Source organism: Charadrius vociferus, unplaced genomic scaffold (genome assembly GCF_000708025.1).
Source record: "Charadrius vociferus isolate BGI_N301 unplaced genomic scaffold, ASM70802v2 scaffold51, whole genome shotgun sequence".
NCBI lineage: Eukaryota > Metazoa > Chordata > Aves > Charadriiformes > Charadriidae > Charadrius > Charadrius vociferus.
In genome coordinates this window covers 1,685,696-1,699,727 of record NW_009646939.1, presented here as the reverse complement: position 1 = coordinate 1,699,727, position 14,032 = coordinate 1,685,696, and the positions used below count along the sequence as shown (strand labels likewise).

Below are 14,032 nucleotides of genomic sequence, written 5' to 3'. Positions count from 1 at the left end.
TGAGCTAGAAAGAAAATTCAATACAGCAGATAGGAGATAAGAAACAGAACAGAAAAGGTCAGATTGAGTAAAAGTTAGTAAGAGCATGCCATGCTAATCCCTGGTAAGAAGAGTGAATTATATACATGAAACCGAAGACTTCAGTGTTTCAGATGGCAAAAGCCAATGCCCACAGAAAGTTACTAAGTTTGTCAGCACTGGGGAAGATGGTGATCGCCAGGGGAAGCTAACTAACTCTGTAAACTTGGCGATTCAGTGGCAAGTGAACATCAACAGAAAATAAACCCAAGGCAATGAATACTGGAAAGGCTTTAAACCACTCATACATGCTCTGGTGGACTGAATTACTTGTGATCTTTCAAGGGGACGATCTAGGCATCACCATGGACAGCTTGATGAAGACATCTGCTCAATGTGTAGTTGCAGTCAAGAAAGCGAGTAAGATGTTAGGCTGTATTAAAGACAGAACAATATGGAAAAATATTACAGCGTGTATTTCTCCTAGAGGTCCTCCATGAATATTTGCCGTTTCATCAGCACCTTTGAAAATAGTGACATATTTCTCTTAGAGGTCCTCCATGAATATTTGCTGTTTCATCAGCACCTCTGGAAATAGTGACATATTAGAAAAATACAGGGAGGAAAGCTGTAAGAGAATAGTAGCAGCAGCTCTTCGTAGCTGCAGAGACAGTAAGACCAACATAGTTTGTTTGTTAAAAGGGGAAAATAAGAGATGATACACATCTAAAAAATAATTCTCCTCCCCACCATGTAACAGGATATATATCTCAAAGTTATTTTAAGCCACCTACCAATCTCTTGATCACTCATCACCACCACAAGTACTCCAAAAACGCTCCTGTATTACTCTTTAATGCTTATTATTCAGCCAGTTAAACATTTCCTCTGAAGCAACTGCAATATTTTGTTGAAATTTAACAGTAATCGTTTCTGACAGAGAATTGTCACAGCTGATGCACTTTAACAACTGTCTTAGAGGTGCTGCAATGATAAAAATATCAGTAAGAGAAGATAGCTGCTGGGCCTCATCTCCATCCAGCACCCACCAGAGGTCTAATTTGCCTGCGTGCATGCCACCATCATTCTCCCTGCTTCCATTTGGAGGCCCACTGTAAGAGCTAAGCAATGAACCATGAAATCACCAGCAACAGCAGACAAGGGCATATTCATAAAATTTTTTTGTTCGCATTTCCTTCAGCTGCAGTTAACCGATAAAACAGGAGATAATAGTAAATAGGGTAATTCACCTCTTCTGTATCCCTTCCTCTCCTACCTATCCCTCTGGCTTGCCTCTCTCAGCCCTACCTTCTGATCACTTCTTTCCTTTATCTGTCTCACAGAAACCTCTCCATGGGCAACTATTTCCCTATGTTTTATTCCCTTCATCTTTTTCCTCCACAGCCTGCCTTAATACTAGATTTTAAGAGTTTTGAAGTTAAGATTCCTCTCTCCCCCGTATTTCCACTGTACCTGCATGCTACTTGAACATGGGAAAGGATACAGAGTAGGACAAATGTGTGTTTATATGTGGAGAGGGGAAGAAAACTACACTTCTACTACAAAGTACCACTTAATATCCTGACACAAATATACACTTTCAGGATTGAACATTTCTAGTTCACATAATTTGAACAAACTTTAAAAGAGCCACATTATAAGAGATGGCTATCAACTGTGAGCAGGATTTTATTTCGGTCATGGGGTTTACAAAATAGAGCAATACTGATTTTAATGTATTCCACATAAAACCAAAAAGCCTCATATTAATATACAATTTGGGTTGCACAAATAATTAAATAGAGGAAGTAACCAGTTAGAGTGCTCAGCCTGAACTTTTTTCCCCTTTACTCATACATACTAAAGTAAGTCTAATTACATAATACTTAAATAGAACGTTTATTACATTCTGTAGAAATAAGCCTTTTCCAAAGCAGTATTAAAATACTGTCGTGAAAGCTAATATAAAGATCTTTTAATAAAGATTTTTAGTTCTGTGTAGTACCTTCCATCAGCCCCAGCCCTTGACAAAGAACAGCTTTGGCCTCACAACACCCCTGTGAGGTAGGTAGTTGGGGTTTTTTTTGGTACAGCTGGGGAAACTGAGGCAACGTGAAAACTAAATTATTTGAAGTTAACACAGCAGCTCAGTGGAAAACCAAGGCCAAATCCCACACTCTTTGTCCTATGCTCTTGCTACAGAACAGGCTTGCTGCTTTTCAGTGCACATAGTTGGTTTAGATGATACTTCTCATTCCAGTATTCCAGATGCTCTACATTTTTCTGGTGATTCATTAATACTATGATACATTGTTAATATTTGTACTATGGCTAAGCAGCCCATTTAACTTCATCTGTATCAACATATATTCTAAGCAACTGAACATAAAACCATGATATACGTACCCTTAGAAGATGCTTCACAAATAAAGGGAATATCTTCATGGCAATTTGAATCAGTGTCTCAGCTTTTGATCATGCAGAAGTGAAAGAGTTTTCTTAAATATGAAACAAGTTATTTCCTAATAAGATTGCTGAACTATCTTGGAATTTGTCCTTTCTTGGTTTTCTCTTTAGGCAACTGGTTAGAAGATTTATACCAATGCACAATTCTACCTTCTCTCTGGACAGGTTTCACTTTTTTTTTTTTTTAAGGGAAAAAATAAAATGGGATGCCTTCCCCAAGTACTGAACTTCAAGTACTTTTTCTGATTTAAAGTCAGATGGATCTGTCACTTGTGAAAGCAGTGCTTACCCATGCAGCACTTCTATCCAACCACTTGCACTCCACTCCCTACCTCAGGCTACACATTTGATACTGTAATTTAGAAAACAGCCTTCCTAATCCCTCTTTTCTTATACATCCTGTGATTTATTTGCATAATGTCCACTCTCCCCAGTTTAAAAAAAAAAAAAGTCTTCCTTCCTGTTCTATTTCACTTCAAACAGAACACAGTGGAACCACACTTGGTGCTTCAGAAGCCAAACTCTAGATCCATGATAGTTATGACTTATCCAAATCAGTATTAAACTCCTCAGTACTGTTTTCTGCTGTCGTTTCTTCTTCCATCTGCTAGAGCTTGCAGGTTCTCATATTAACTTTGACACAGACAAGCTGACTTAACTTTTTCTGAAGAACATAGACATATGTCAGATATCCCCCCTTTGTATATGTCTGATTTATGTATCTGAAATTTAAATAAGCATGTTATTTTCTTATACTCCCAAATAAACCCCCTATTTACCATTAAAACCAATTCGTAAAATTAAAAGCTGAAAACAGAGAGGGACAATTTGGGAACTAAGTTACAGTCAGGCAATGAAACCTGGATTGTGGCTATTCATAAAGATTTTGAAGTACTCAAGGTGTTTTTGGTAAAATTTGCTTTCTTGGGCCTCTGATACAAGTCGGTTTTATACAAAAAACAAGGTACTTGTTTCTCTGACCATGTCAATATTGGAAAGAATATTACTACCTTGTAAAGAAGCACCTTTGAAGCACATGAAGCCCTATTGGTCTAAAAAAGAATCATCTTCTCTCAAATACCATAACTAAAATGGAGCAGAACACAAGCAAGTTTAAAACTGCTCAACCACAGTGAAATTAGAAAGACAAAAAGATACAAGCAAAAGCTCAGATAAGCAAACTCTAAGATGTGCAACCCTATCAAATTCATATTGCGTTTACTTGACGTAAACAGCACAGGTGTCTCAGCCATGCTGTGGTGAAAGTTTCCAAGAGCCAACAGATGCGGTCAAATACCAAAGACCCTAGTTCCTATGGTGTCAGGTCTCTAACGCAATTTGTACCATTAAAAATTCATCTATTGGTAAGTTTTGTAAGAGAGTTAACTGTGGCCATGACTGGTAAAGCTAGCTACAAAGACAAAACTGAAGCAGCAGGAGACAGTCACTTTTAGCCATCAATTCCTCTTCATTTATGAATAAGATTAAACATGGCACAGCTAAACTGGGGGGAGGGTGAGGAGGAGCAAAAGTAATCCTCTCCGACATTTATCATCAGCTCAAGTAAATACAGATGCCATATTCCTACAGCAGGCATTCGGGAAGTCCAAGTTTATTAAACTAGTTTTTGGCATTTTAATATCTCTTAAATACAGACTATATCAGTGAGAAACACAAATCCAAATTGTTCCTTTTCCAGTAAGTACTGAACATTTAAATGTTCTACCAGCAAGTCTGTAACTTCACAGCTGTGTGTTTATTTTAAGCCAGAGAAAGTAAAATGGAACCTTTAAATTGGAAAAGAATAACTAACCCACCACAAAAGCATGTTACGGGTTAGGAAGTTCCCAAAGCAGTGCACAACTGCATTTTACTGACTGGCATAGAGAATCTCATTTCTACAACTGACAATCCTTCATTTCTGGAATGAGGCTTCAACAAGCATTCTGAAGGAATGAAGCGGACATTCTTAGCATGCCTCAAATGAATGCAACAACAAACCAGAAAACGTTGGACTTCAGAGTCTCAAAAGCATACTGAGCTTCCACAGAGAACTGACTTTGGAAATATGAGGCATGCGGAACAATTAATTGTTACAAGGAAGATAGTGACAACTGGCATTTTGATAGTTGCTGGCAGCGATATTTAACACAAGAAACACTTTAAAATAGTTTAACATTCTATACTATGGAAGTCTGCTGCATTCCTGATATGTTTCCTTTATGCCTCCAGATAGAACCTGGAATGGAACACTTCAGAAAACCCCCCCAAAATAACCTCTATTTGTCAGTAGCTGATGGACTCCAGTGACAGCACCCATCCCCCCAGTTTAGGTTTGCTTGTTTTGTTGGTTTTTTTTTGTTTGTTTTTTGTTTTTTTCTCCCCATTTTTTAATTTAGCAGAACTACTTTCAAATGAAAGGCAAATCAAAGCTTCATTCATATTCAATTCACAATCTCAAACCAGTCCTATAGGGTGGGAGTAAGAAGACACTCTGACAGGTAGCAAACTAAACTTCTATGTATAAATAAAAGTCATATTAATATGCGCTGCGATAAGCTCTTAAACATAGCCCACCTGACCATAAGGCTGACTACCCACTTCACGGCCTGTCCCTTAAGGGATCCAAATGCTCTGTGTTACCTCAGCTGTTGTACAGTCATAAGCTAGAACTAAAGGTAAAGATTCATGAGAGTCCAGAATCCATGTATATTTCCATTTTATTTGATTTGAAACTGTTACAAGGTTTTCTTGGAACTGCCAGAATTTATGCCCAAAACCTCAAATAAAGATGGTACAATGGACAGTCTTATCTACCCTTCATACAGTAGACTAAAACTCAATTCATGTGCATCGGTGACCTCAATCGCTTTAGAGCATCAGGAAAAGCATTTTAAGATTTCACGTTTCTACCACATCAAGCGACATGTCCATTTACCATGAATTCCACAGAAATCTTTTGTGACATATCAACAGTTTTGCTGGCAACAACGTATTTTCAAGGAAGATACATGGCTCAGAGTCCAAGGTATTGGTATCAGTCTTTCAGCGGGGTTTTGTTTCCAAATGAAGTCTCCAACTTTAAGAATAGTCTCTTGAGCCCTCTCTTTAATAGCAGCTTCTAGCAGAAGTTTTAGAGACAGTTAACTCTGCAAGGACAAGGCCAGTTTTAGTCTGTGCACAAAAGAACCAGGTGAAACCCCAGCCCCACTGAAGTCAACAGCAAAATTCCCATTGGCCTCAGAGAAGCAGATTTAAAGCAAGTCAGCAGTTAGTCAAAGGGAACCCAACTAGGCGATTCCTGCACTACCCTCATTTTCTGCACATACACAGGACTCCCACACACGTAAGCAAGTTTTGTTTTGTTCCCTTGTTTATCTTGCCATTGGCAACTCTTATAGATGTCGGGTCTATTTTTTGGCATTTACTCTGAGAAACCTCAACCCTGGAGCACACCACTATTGTACTTCATTTTGCTTCTGGTGGAAGAACTCAGAGAAGAGAAAAACAGTTACAGCAGGACACTTTTGGTACTTGACAGGTTTCAGTCATCAAATCAGAGTCACGGCCAATGTCCTCTATTCTTAGTGTATCGGTGCCATTTTGCCTACTTCCACTAAATTAAGTCAGAGATGACAACAATTTAAAGAAGTCACTGCCTTCCCTTATTACTAAACTTCCTGACTTTGAATAAACACCATTTATGAGTTTTACTTAGAGGATTTATGCCTCAAAAAGCCTGCATGCTTCACAGAAGTAGCCAAACAAATAAGGCTTACCAGTTTTAATTATCCCTCTGCAGACTAAACTATTTTGGTTATCAAGTAACCATTACCCTTCAACAAACAAATAACTTTTTCATAGAGGAGGAATTTTTACCTAGTATCATTACTGCCATGTATCTCATTTGTAAAAGACTGATTCTAGAAACTGTAGTTGGAGTCTGGATACCTCTGTGCCAAATCAAAACTCTTAGTGCTTTCGGGTGAGAAAGACAAACCTCATGACGATAAACAAAATAAACCCTATATCACTACAGCATCTCATCGTTATTTAAGTACACTGCAATTTGATACCAGAAACAAGGCAGGCATTTTTTTTTTGTGGAGAATAGAAAAAAAATAAATGCTTAAACAGACAACTGTGAAAACGGCTAATGCAAACAGACCATTCGAACCCAACATTCCTCAAATCCGATACTGAATGAGTTTTAACTTGTTTTGCAGTTACTTCAGTACAGCTATCTAAAAAGGTAAACAAACTACAGCTCTGTTATACTTGGATAGTGTGAGTGGTATGGTACGCTCCAGAAGTCTCTAGTAGGCTATGGCTACACATGACAGGATTCCTCAGAAGGGGAACAGAATAGGTTTGTCGTTAAGGTCACTTAAATCTTTGTTATAGCAAATTGGAACCAAATGGCTGACTTCTGCAGGATTTCTGACAGGAATCCAGTAGAGCTGGTTTCAAGTTTCAGATGGCCACTAAAACAGCTGTAACCTTCTCTTCCAGAAGTTGTGATCCACATGGTGTCCACAATGAGTGCAGCAAGTCTGAGGTAGTCAACCTTTACGAAGGCTCAGTATCTGAACATAAAAAGATTTTTGAAATGACCACTGGCTGTAGGTATCTTTCTGAGCAATTAAAGAACACTGATGACTCTTGTTCAATGATTTACATTAATTTGCCCCATATCCAATGGAGAAGTTGTAACATATTATGCTTCCATAGTGCAGGAGAACCAATCACTTACGTCAAAGCAGTCTGCACTTGCTGCAGTAGATCCAGCAGAAATAAGGTGGCATGTTCATCATAGCCGTTAGCTGTAGTTTAGTTACCTTAGTAGAAGGGTTACCAAAAAAGCATTCCTTAATTGTAATGTGTATGCAGCTCTACTGATCCCCAAGCACAGCATACTGGTTGTCTAGCTGAAGTTTAAGTGCCTGGTTTTTTGAGACCTCATCCCTACCTCTAGTTTTGTGTTTTACTACTTCAAAGCTCTTCTCCATTTCTTTATCCCTAAGGGAAAATAAATGTAATCAGTAAATATCTTATCACTAGGCTTGTGAATTGTGAATTTCTAGTTGATTTCCACCCCATCCCAACAAAACCATTACACACACAGCACACTAAGGTCTAGAGTTTTAACAGAACAGCCAAACATTCCCAAGCAAATCTTGTAAAAACTTATTTCCCGAATCAAGCTCATCACCCAGTACAATTCAGATTACATTCTAAATTGCAATATTAACATTCTCAAAAGTAAATTTAGGCGCATTTATGAAAAATAGGTTTTAGAAAGCAGAAGTCCATTTCTAGAATGCTCACTCAGAATTTCATCTAATTTGCACCGTTCAAACCCTAAAACATCAATGACAGCATGTCTCATTTGCCAAGCAGACAAAGCCACACCGAAAAAGGAAAAAACAGAAGAAGAAACAAAGCTTCTGCTAGGCTGTATTAGTCAATAACACAGCAAGCAGGAAAAACCACCCACCCGAAAAAAAAAAACCCAAACCCAAGTGAATTAGGTATTGGCCTAACTATCTTTTCTGTAGGGAATGAGGCTACGGAAAGATCAGGACACAAAAGCAGGGTGAGACACAAGTCTTCAGCAGCACAAAATACAAAGCACTTCAGCAAAAAGGAGGGGGGGGGGGGGTGGTCCTCACTGTAAACTACAGCTCAGACAGTAAGGTTATTGATTTAGATTTGCATTAAACCCCATTCCTCCATTTAAGTTACCTTCACATCTCTAATGAGAAGGCAGCGTGCTCAAGACAACCTACTCATGTCTGCTGACGGTAATAACACAGAGCCTCACCATGGCTAGTATCTCAAGGAATCAGATGCTGCCAAGAGCAGAAATATACTGCTTCAGCGAAATCCTTCAGCAAGTCAATGAGATAAGGTAACTGGCAGTCTCGTGTGGCTATCTCACTAGGCTATGTCCCATGACAGTTACTTCATGGGAAGCCCTTCCTAGAGTTGGAGAACTCTCCCACATCTCTTTGCCAAACAGAATAATTTCTTCATTATTTCTTTCCTCTGTGGAAAGATTCAAGCTTAAGCCCTAAAAATAAGAACTTAGAGAGCGCAGTTAAAATACATCTCTTAGGGAATTAATGGAATCTACTTACTTTCGACTGTCTACAAGCTTGGCGGTGGACTGCAGTGACGGAAACTGCGTATCACTATAGATTTCTGGTGGTCCTTGCTGTGCTCTTCGTGGCCTGCCGCCCTCCCTGGCACCAGGCGGCCTGTATACACCACCAGTCTGAACTGGTTCTGGGGTTTCTGTAACTAGTTATAAGAACAAGATTTAGTCAAGAGAGTAAGTTTGCATTCATATCTGAAAAAAAAGAAAAAACAACCCACAAATGAAAAAAAGGAAAGAAACTTAAAAGTATGATTTTGCACCTTTTGAAGCTCTAGCAAATATTTTAGACAAGGCAGGAAATCAGGTGTCACCTAAGTTAACCTATACTTAGTAGTCAAATTAAAATGTGGCTCCAGTGTATTGCCTCACAAAGTTCAGGGAATCAAAACCACTGATGAAGACTTCATGTTCCTTATTTGCAATTTATTAGCAGCTTACATTTAAAAAACTAGATATTTAAACACATAATTATATATTTGCCAAATCTTACTTAAAGCACCGCTCTGAATGCGGAAGAGAATATCCAATAGTTCACATTTAAGGTAACAAACTACAATGAAATAACACTGATAAACTAACTTTAACTCCTTGCCTGTACAAACAAGAAAAAACATGGCAGGGTGCTTTTCAATGAATTTCTCAATGGAAGGGAATAGTCTGAACTCAAATCATGGCTAAGTAGTTTATGTCCACTGATGATAATAAAATGTATTTAATTAAAACTAAAGTCCTACCCCAGTTAAAGAACCAATTTTGCAATGCCATGTTCTCTGTACCCTAGAACTGCCTTGAAAAGCATACTACTAACCATGGAACCCTAATCAAGAACTGCTATATTAGACATCAGATATTGGCTGAACATCCACTTAATCTAAAAACATTGCTTTGACAATTAACAGAAAAGTTTCCCACAGGTATTCTGCAGAATGCAAAGTAGAGGGATCTCCTTCAAAAATGAAATACTTCCCACTTCACCTTTCAATCAGAAGTAAAAAACTCTCCATTTATTTTTATTTAAAGTATCTGACAGTACTATCAATTCAGTTCCTCAAATCCCTTAACAGGAAAGTTTCCTCATTTGCTACTATGTCAAACAAGCCATTAGTATGTTAGAACATGCCCAAATAGGAACCGCCCCTTGAGCTCAAGCCTCCTGAACTCTATCCTCTTAATCCAACCTGATACACTTCTGATTGGAAGAAGCAACAACTCTGAGTTAAATTTACCAATTGGTTCAACAACAGGTGCTGGTGCAGGAGCTGACTTGTTCCAAGGACCAGATGATCTGTCTACACCACCACCAGTCTCCTCCCAGTTGTCACCAGGTTCTTCTCTTTTTTCACTTTCATCATCTTCTTTTTCACTATAAAAGAGAAATTATATGTAGCATTTTATGAACAGGAGTTTAAGACTTGACAAAGATGACACAATCATCATAGACAAGATTTCACAGCTACTGTACTGAAAATACTAAATTTAACCAGACTACATTGGTCCTGTAACCACTGTATTAGTACTTCCACCTGAACAATTTTTGGCACACTGCTACATAACTTGGCAACTAATAAGGAAAAAAGTTCTTAATAAAAGACAAATTCAAACTGTACTAAGTGATCAAATAAACTGATTGCTTATTTTGAGCTTAAAGACTTGTTCTTATTAAGACAGTCATGCATTTCAAAGTGATAAGAAGTTAAAGTAGGAATGGGCTACAAGTCCAGCTTCCATAAAATGCTTTAGTCAAGAGGAAGAAATTGTGGAAAAGTAGTGATAGAAAGCAAGTCCTGAGCTCCCTGTCCCTATAACCACAACCACCACAACCTGAGAAACATTCTTATATTACCCATACAAACATAATCTACAAACCAACTTAAGATTTTTTTTTTAAGGCAGGCAATCAAAAAATACAGAGAAAAATATGCCATTTTTAAAGATAAGTTCCATGCATAAGCCTGACTGTATTTTATTTAGACTACTTTATTTCTCACAGAAATAGTCAGAGACTCAAAATAATTTGCTAGACAAATCTACTACAGAAAGCTGTGTGGTATAATGGGACATACATGAAGGGTAAGGCTGTTAAAAAACCCCAAGACATTGGTCTGAACAACAGCAGCGAAGTGTGAATACAGAAGTTCATAATACACCAAATCCTACTAATCATGATCAGATAAGCTTTCTGTACGAGTATTAATCAGAGAACAGTTAAAAACACCTATTCTTTCTGAAAATCAAATGGCCTTTCACTGTTCATCCAAATACAGCAACAACCATAGTAAGCTGGACGAAGGGCCTAAACACATCACTATCCTATTTTAAACTACAGTCAAAAGCAGATGCCTACAGACTAGCTAGAACAGAGTAAGTATACAAAACATCCCACTCCCACCAGATACTGTGTCTTATTTTCAGCAAAGAGAACTCCAGAGCTGGATAATTTATAACCTCCAGTGGGTTCTCCACTCTCCCCTTGAATCCACTAACTGAGTGATTACAAAATCCTGTGGCAGAACCTTCCACATCCCTGATAACCTGCCACAGCATCAAAAGCATTCAGAACACCAGCCTTTGTCTGGAAAACTAAAGCACACAGTTTTCAATCAACCAGTACTAGTAGTCAGTGAGGCAGCAGCCCACCTGTTACTTGTCCATTCAGACATGTAATTATCAGCTGTGACACTTCAATGGTATGGAGAGCTTGTGGACCAAATATGTGCAAATGGCTTAAAAGGGCTAATTAACTGAAAAGGGGTGTGTGGTGTGGGTGCATGTTAAAAAAAACCCAAACAAACAACAAACCAAAATGTAAGACCTGCTCAAGCAGTGAAGAAAATCTATTGCACTGGTTTCACGTAAAATGATTTTAGAAAAGTATTATTCTGAATATCATCAATATCTGGACAATGAGGATTATGTGACATTCTCAGTTTTAAGACTGAGGTCAGAAAAAAGGATTTTTGATGAAAAACTTCAGTAGACTTACTTTAGACCAGAGTACAGGAATAATCTAATGGAAAACCAAACTAAGAATCTTGGATGAGACTCATAAAAGCAGTCCTGTGGGATCCTGTCATGGGACACTAATTTTACCAACTATATTTTTGCTTTTTTGAAATAAAAACGTAATAGTTCAGGAATTCCTTCCCTGAACCGAGATGCTGAACACATTGAGTCAGATAACCTTAGAGCAGTCAAATGATTCAGTGGGAATTACTATCCTGCACTCCCCTCACAGAAATTCCTACTTTAGTATCTTTATGGAGGGGAATGTTAAGATTTGTAACAAAGATTTGAGTCCCAACCAAAACAGATACTAGCATATCAACAGAGATTTAGAAAATACAGAGAACATCAGCAGAGAACAGTCAAATACAAGTTACCCTGCAGAAAACTTCTATACTAGCAGAAACATATCAAACCTCTGTTTAACTGGACTCCATGGAGGCAGCTCTGTAGAATGAACATACTTTTTAGACATAGGTAATGATTATACTGGAGAGAAAAAGGAAAAAAAAATAGTACCTTATTTGCATGGACTGAACTCTAAGACCACTGTAATCAATTTCTTCCTTTTGCTCAAACTCCTTCCAATCATCCTCTTCCTGTGAGAAAAGAAAAACATACATTGTTGCCTTCTTTACACTGTAAACAGAAAAGAAGAATGTAACTAAGATAACACAAAGAAAACTAAGGGTGAAGGTGCAGTTCCTTTGGAAACTGACCTATGTGCACCACTGCCAACAGGGCAAAGGATTCTGCTCCCTCCTCCGCAAACTTACTATATGTCATCTAGGATACACTTGTGAACTGACTTTAACTCACTAGAACATCTCAGAAATGCCCCAGCAAAAAAAGTCATTCAAGTGAAAGAAAACCACATCATCTCGGTAAAAATCCAGTGGAAAGTCAAGGGACAACATAACGTAGGGAACAGGACCGTGCAGTCAAGACCAGGAAAACACAAGGGCAAGACCTTTCCCTTTTACTAACACTACGCTTTTATGACAGCCTGAATGCACATGAAGTTTTAGATTTATTTTTCCATCACCTATTTCACGCGCCAAACAGGAAAGAACATTTGGAACAGCTTACAGTGGATTTATGACAAAGATTAATATTGGTACATTTCATTTTTTCCATATTCACAACCACACTTACAGTCTTTGTTTTCTTAATAATGTTTTTATAATAGTAAAAAGTTTAGCTTCAAAACCACAGCAATCTTAGTACACAAAAATAGTAGAACACTAGTCATTGGAGAGCACCAAGGTTTTAAAATGGGTGTTTGATTAGGTGTTTGGGGAAAGAGGCACCCACCTAAATGGAGCCAATTTTGTCCTAGTGTGTAATCAGCAGATTCTGGGGTTATTAATGTAGGCCAGAAATGGACCAGAACAGACAGGCAGCCTTCTCGTGTTCCTAGTCACAGCTTTAAGACACACACAGCCTAATTAGTAGTTTACACAATTCCTACAGTCTACATGAAATGCAGTTATATTACTTTAAATACAAAGACCTTGCAAGCAAGGTCTGCCAATGGTATAGACCCTCTGCTGAACAGCTGTGAATACTGCTTCTTTTAGGAGCCCTGTCCTAGGACCTTCTACATTATCAACCTCTAGCAGGAAAACTTTGACCTGCTGTAAACTAACAGCAGAAGTAGAAAGTGACCTCACGTTATTGCACCATCTGCTGAAGATTCAGCCTTGTGGAAGAGTGTGAGTCTACAGCTCTAGAGTATTTTAGATTTCTTACATCCCCATCTCCATGGAAACATCACAGTTTCCAAACTAATGTACCTTTCACGTTTAATGATCTTTATTTCTAATCCAAGTACAAGCTTCAGTCAAAACCAGACATTATTATACAAGCAAGTGAGCAGAAGAGCAGCTGAAAGATTACCACTGACCTTGGTCTTAGAAAGCTACTGCAGGTGTCAAGCTCCCCAGGTTAAACAACATTAGGAAATAGCACAGTATTTCTTAAAATGAATTTTGAAACATACAGCACGGCCAGTTGTAAGGCACCAACTCAACTATGCGCACTTAAGCTTCTCTCGCATTCTCATCGCTTCACTGTATTACGGTACAAAAAAATTCCTGGCAGTAAAACCCTTCCTGGCAGAAAAGCAAAGAGCTCGGCGTACTTTGTCTGCAAGAGCCAGGGGAATCTTATCGCCAAGGTCCGCAGGCCACACGCCACAAACCCAGGTGGCCTACGGCTGGCACCTGATGCAAATCCCCAGATCCGGCCGCTACCTTGCGCCAAGACCCAGAAACCGGGGAGGGCTGGGCAGAACCGAAGCCACAGACCGGGAACCGGCCCTGCTTTCCCCCCGACCCTACACGGGGATACAAAGCTCGTTGCGAGGCCGGGAGTCCGCCCGGG

General features: G+C 38.7%; 1 protein-coding gene across 2 annotated transcripts; it reads right to left on the bottom strand.

Annotated features, from left to right (window-relative positions):
- Positions 1–5,186: 5,186 nt before the first annotated feature.
- On the bottom strand, positions 5,187–12,246 carry CDV3 (CDV3 homolog (mouse)). 2 transcript variants are annotated; one of them, XM_009894967.1, is made up of 4 exons: positions 12,167–12,242; positions 9,871–10,007; positions 8,625–8,787; positions 5,187–7,070 (listed from the first exon to the last, which is right to left on the bottom strand). In XM_009894967.1, the coding sequence occupies exons 1-4, from the start codon at positions 12,175–12,177 to the stop codon at positions 7,064–7,066; spliced, it is 318 nt and encodes a 105-aa protein (XP_009893269.1). In that variant the 5' UTR covers positions 12,178–12,242; the 3' UTR covers positions 5,187–7,063. The 2 variants fall into 2 exon arrangements, with proteins under 2 accessions (XP_009893269.1, XP_009893270.1); XM_009894968.1 differs by having other exon boundaries at positions 6,398–7,503; positions 12,167–12,246.
- Between the last annotated feature and the right edge of the window lie 1,786 nt (positions 12,247–14,032).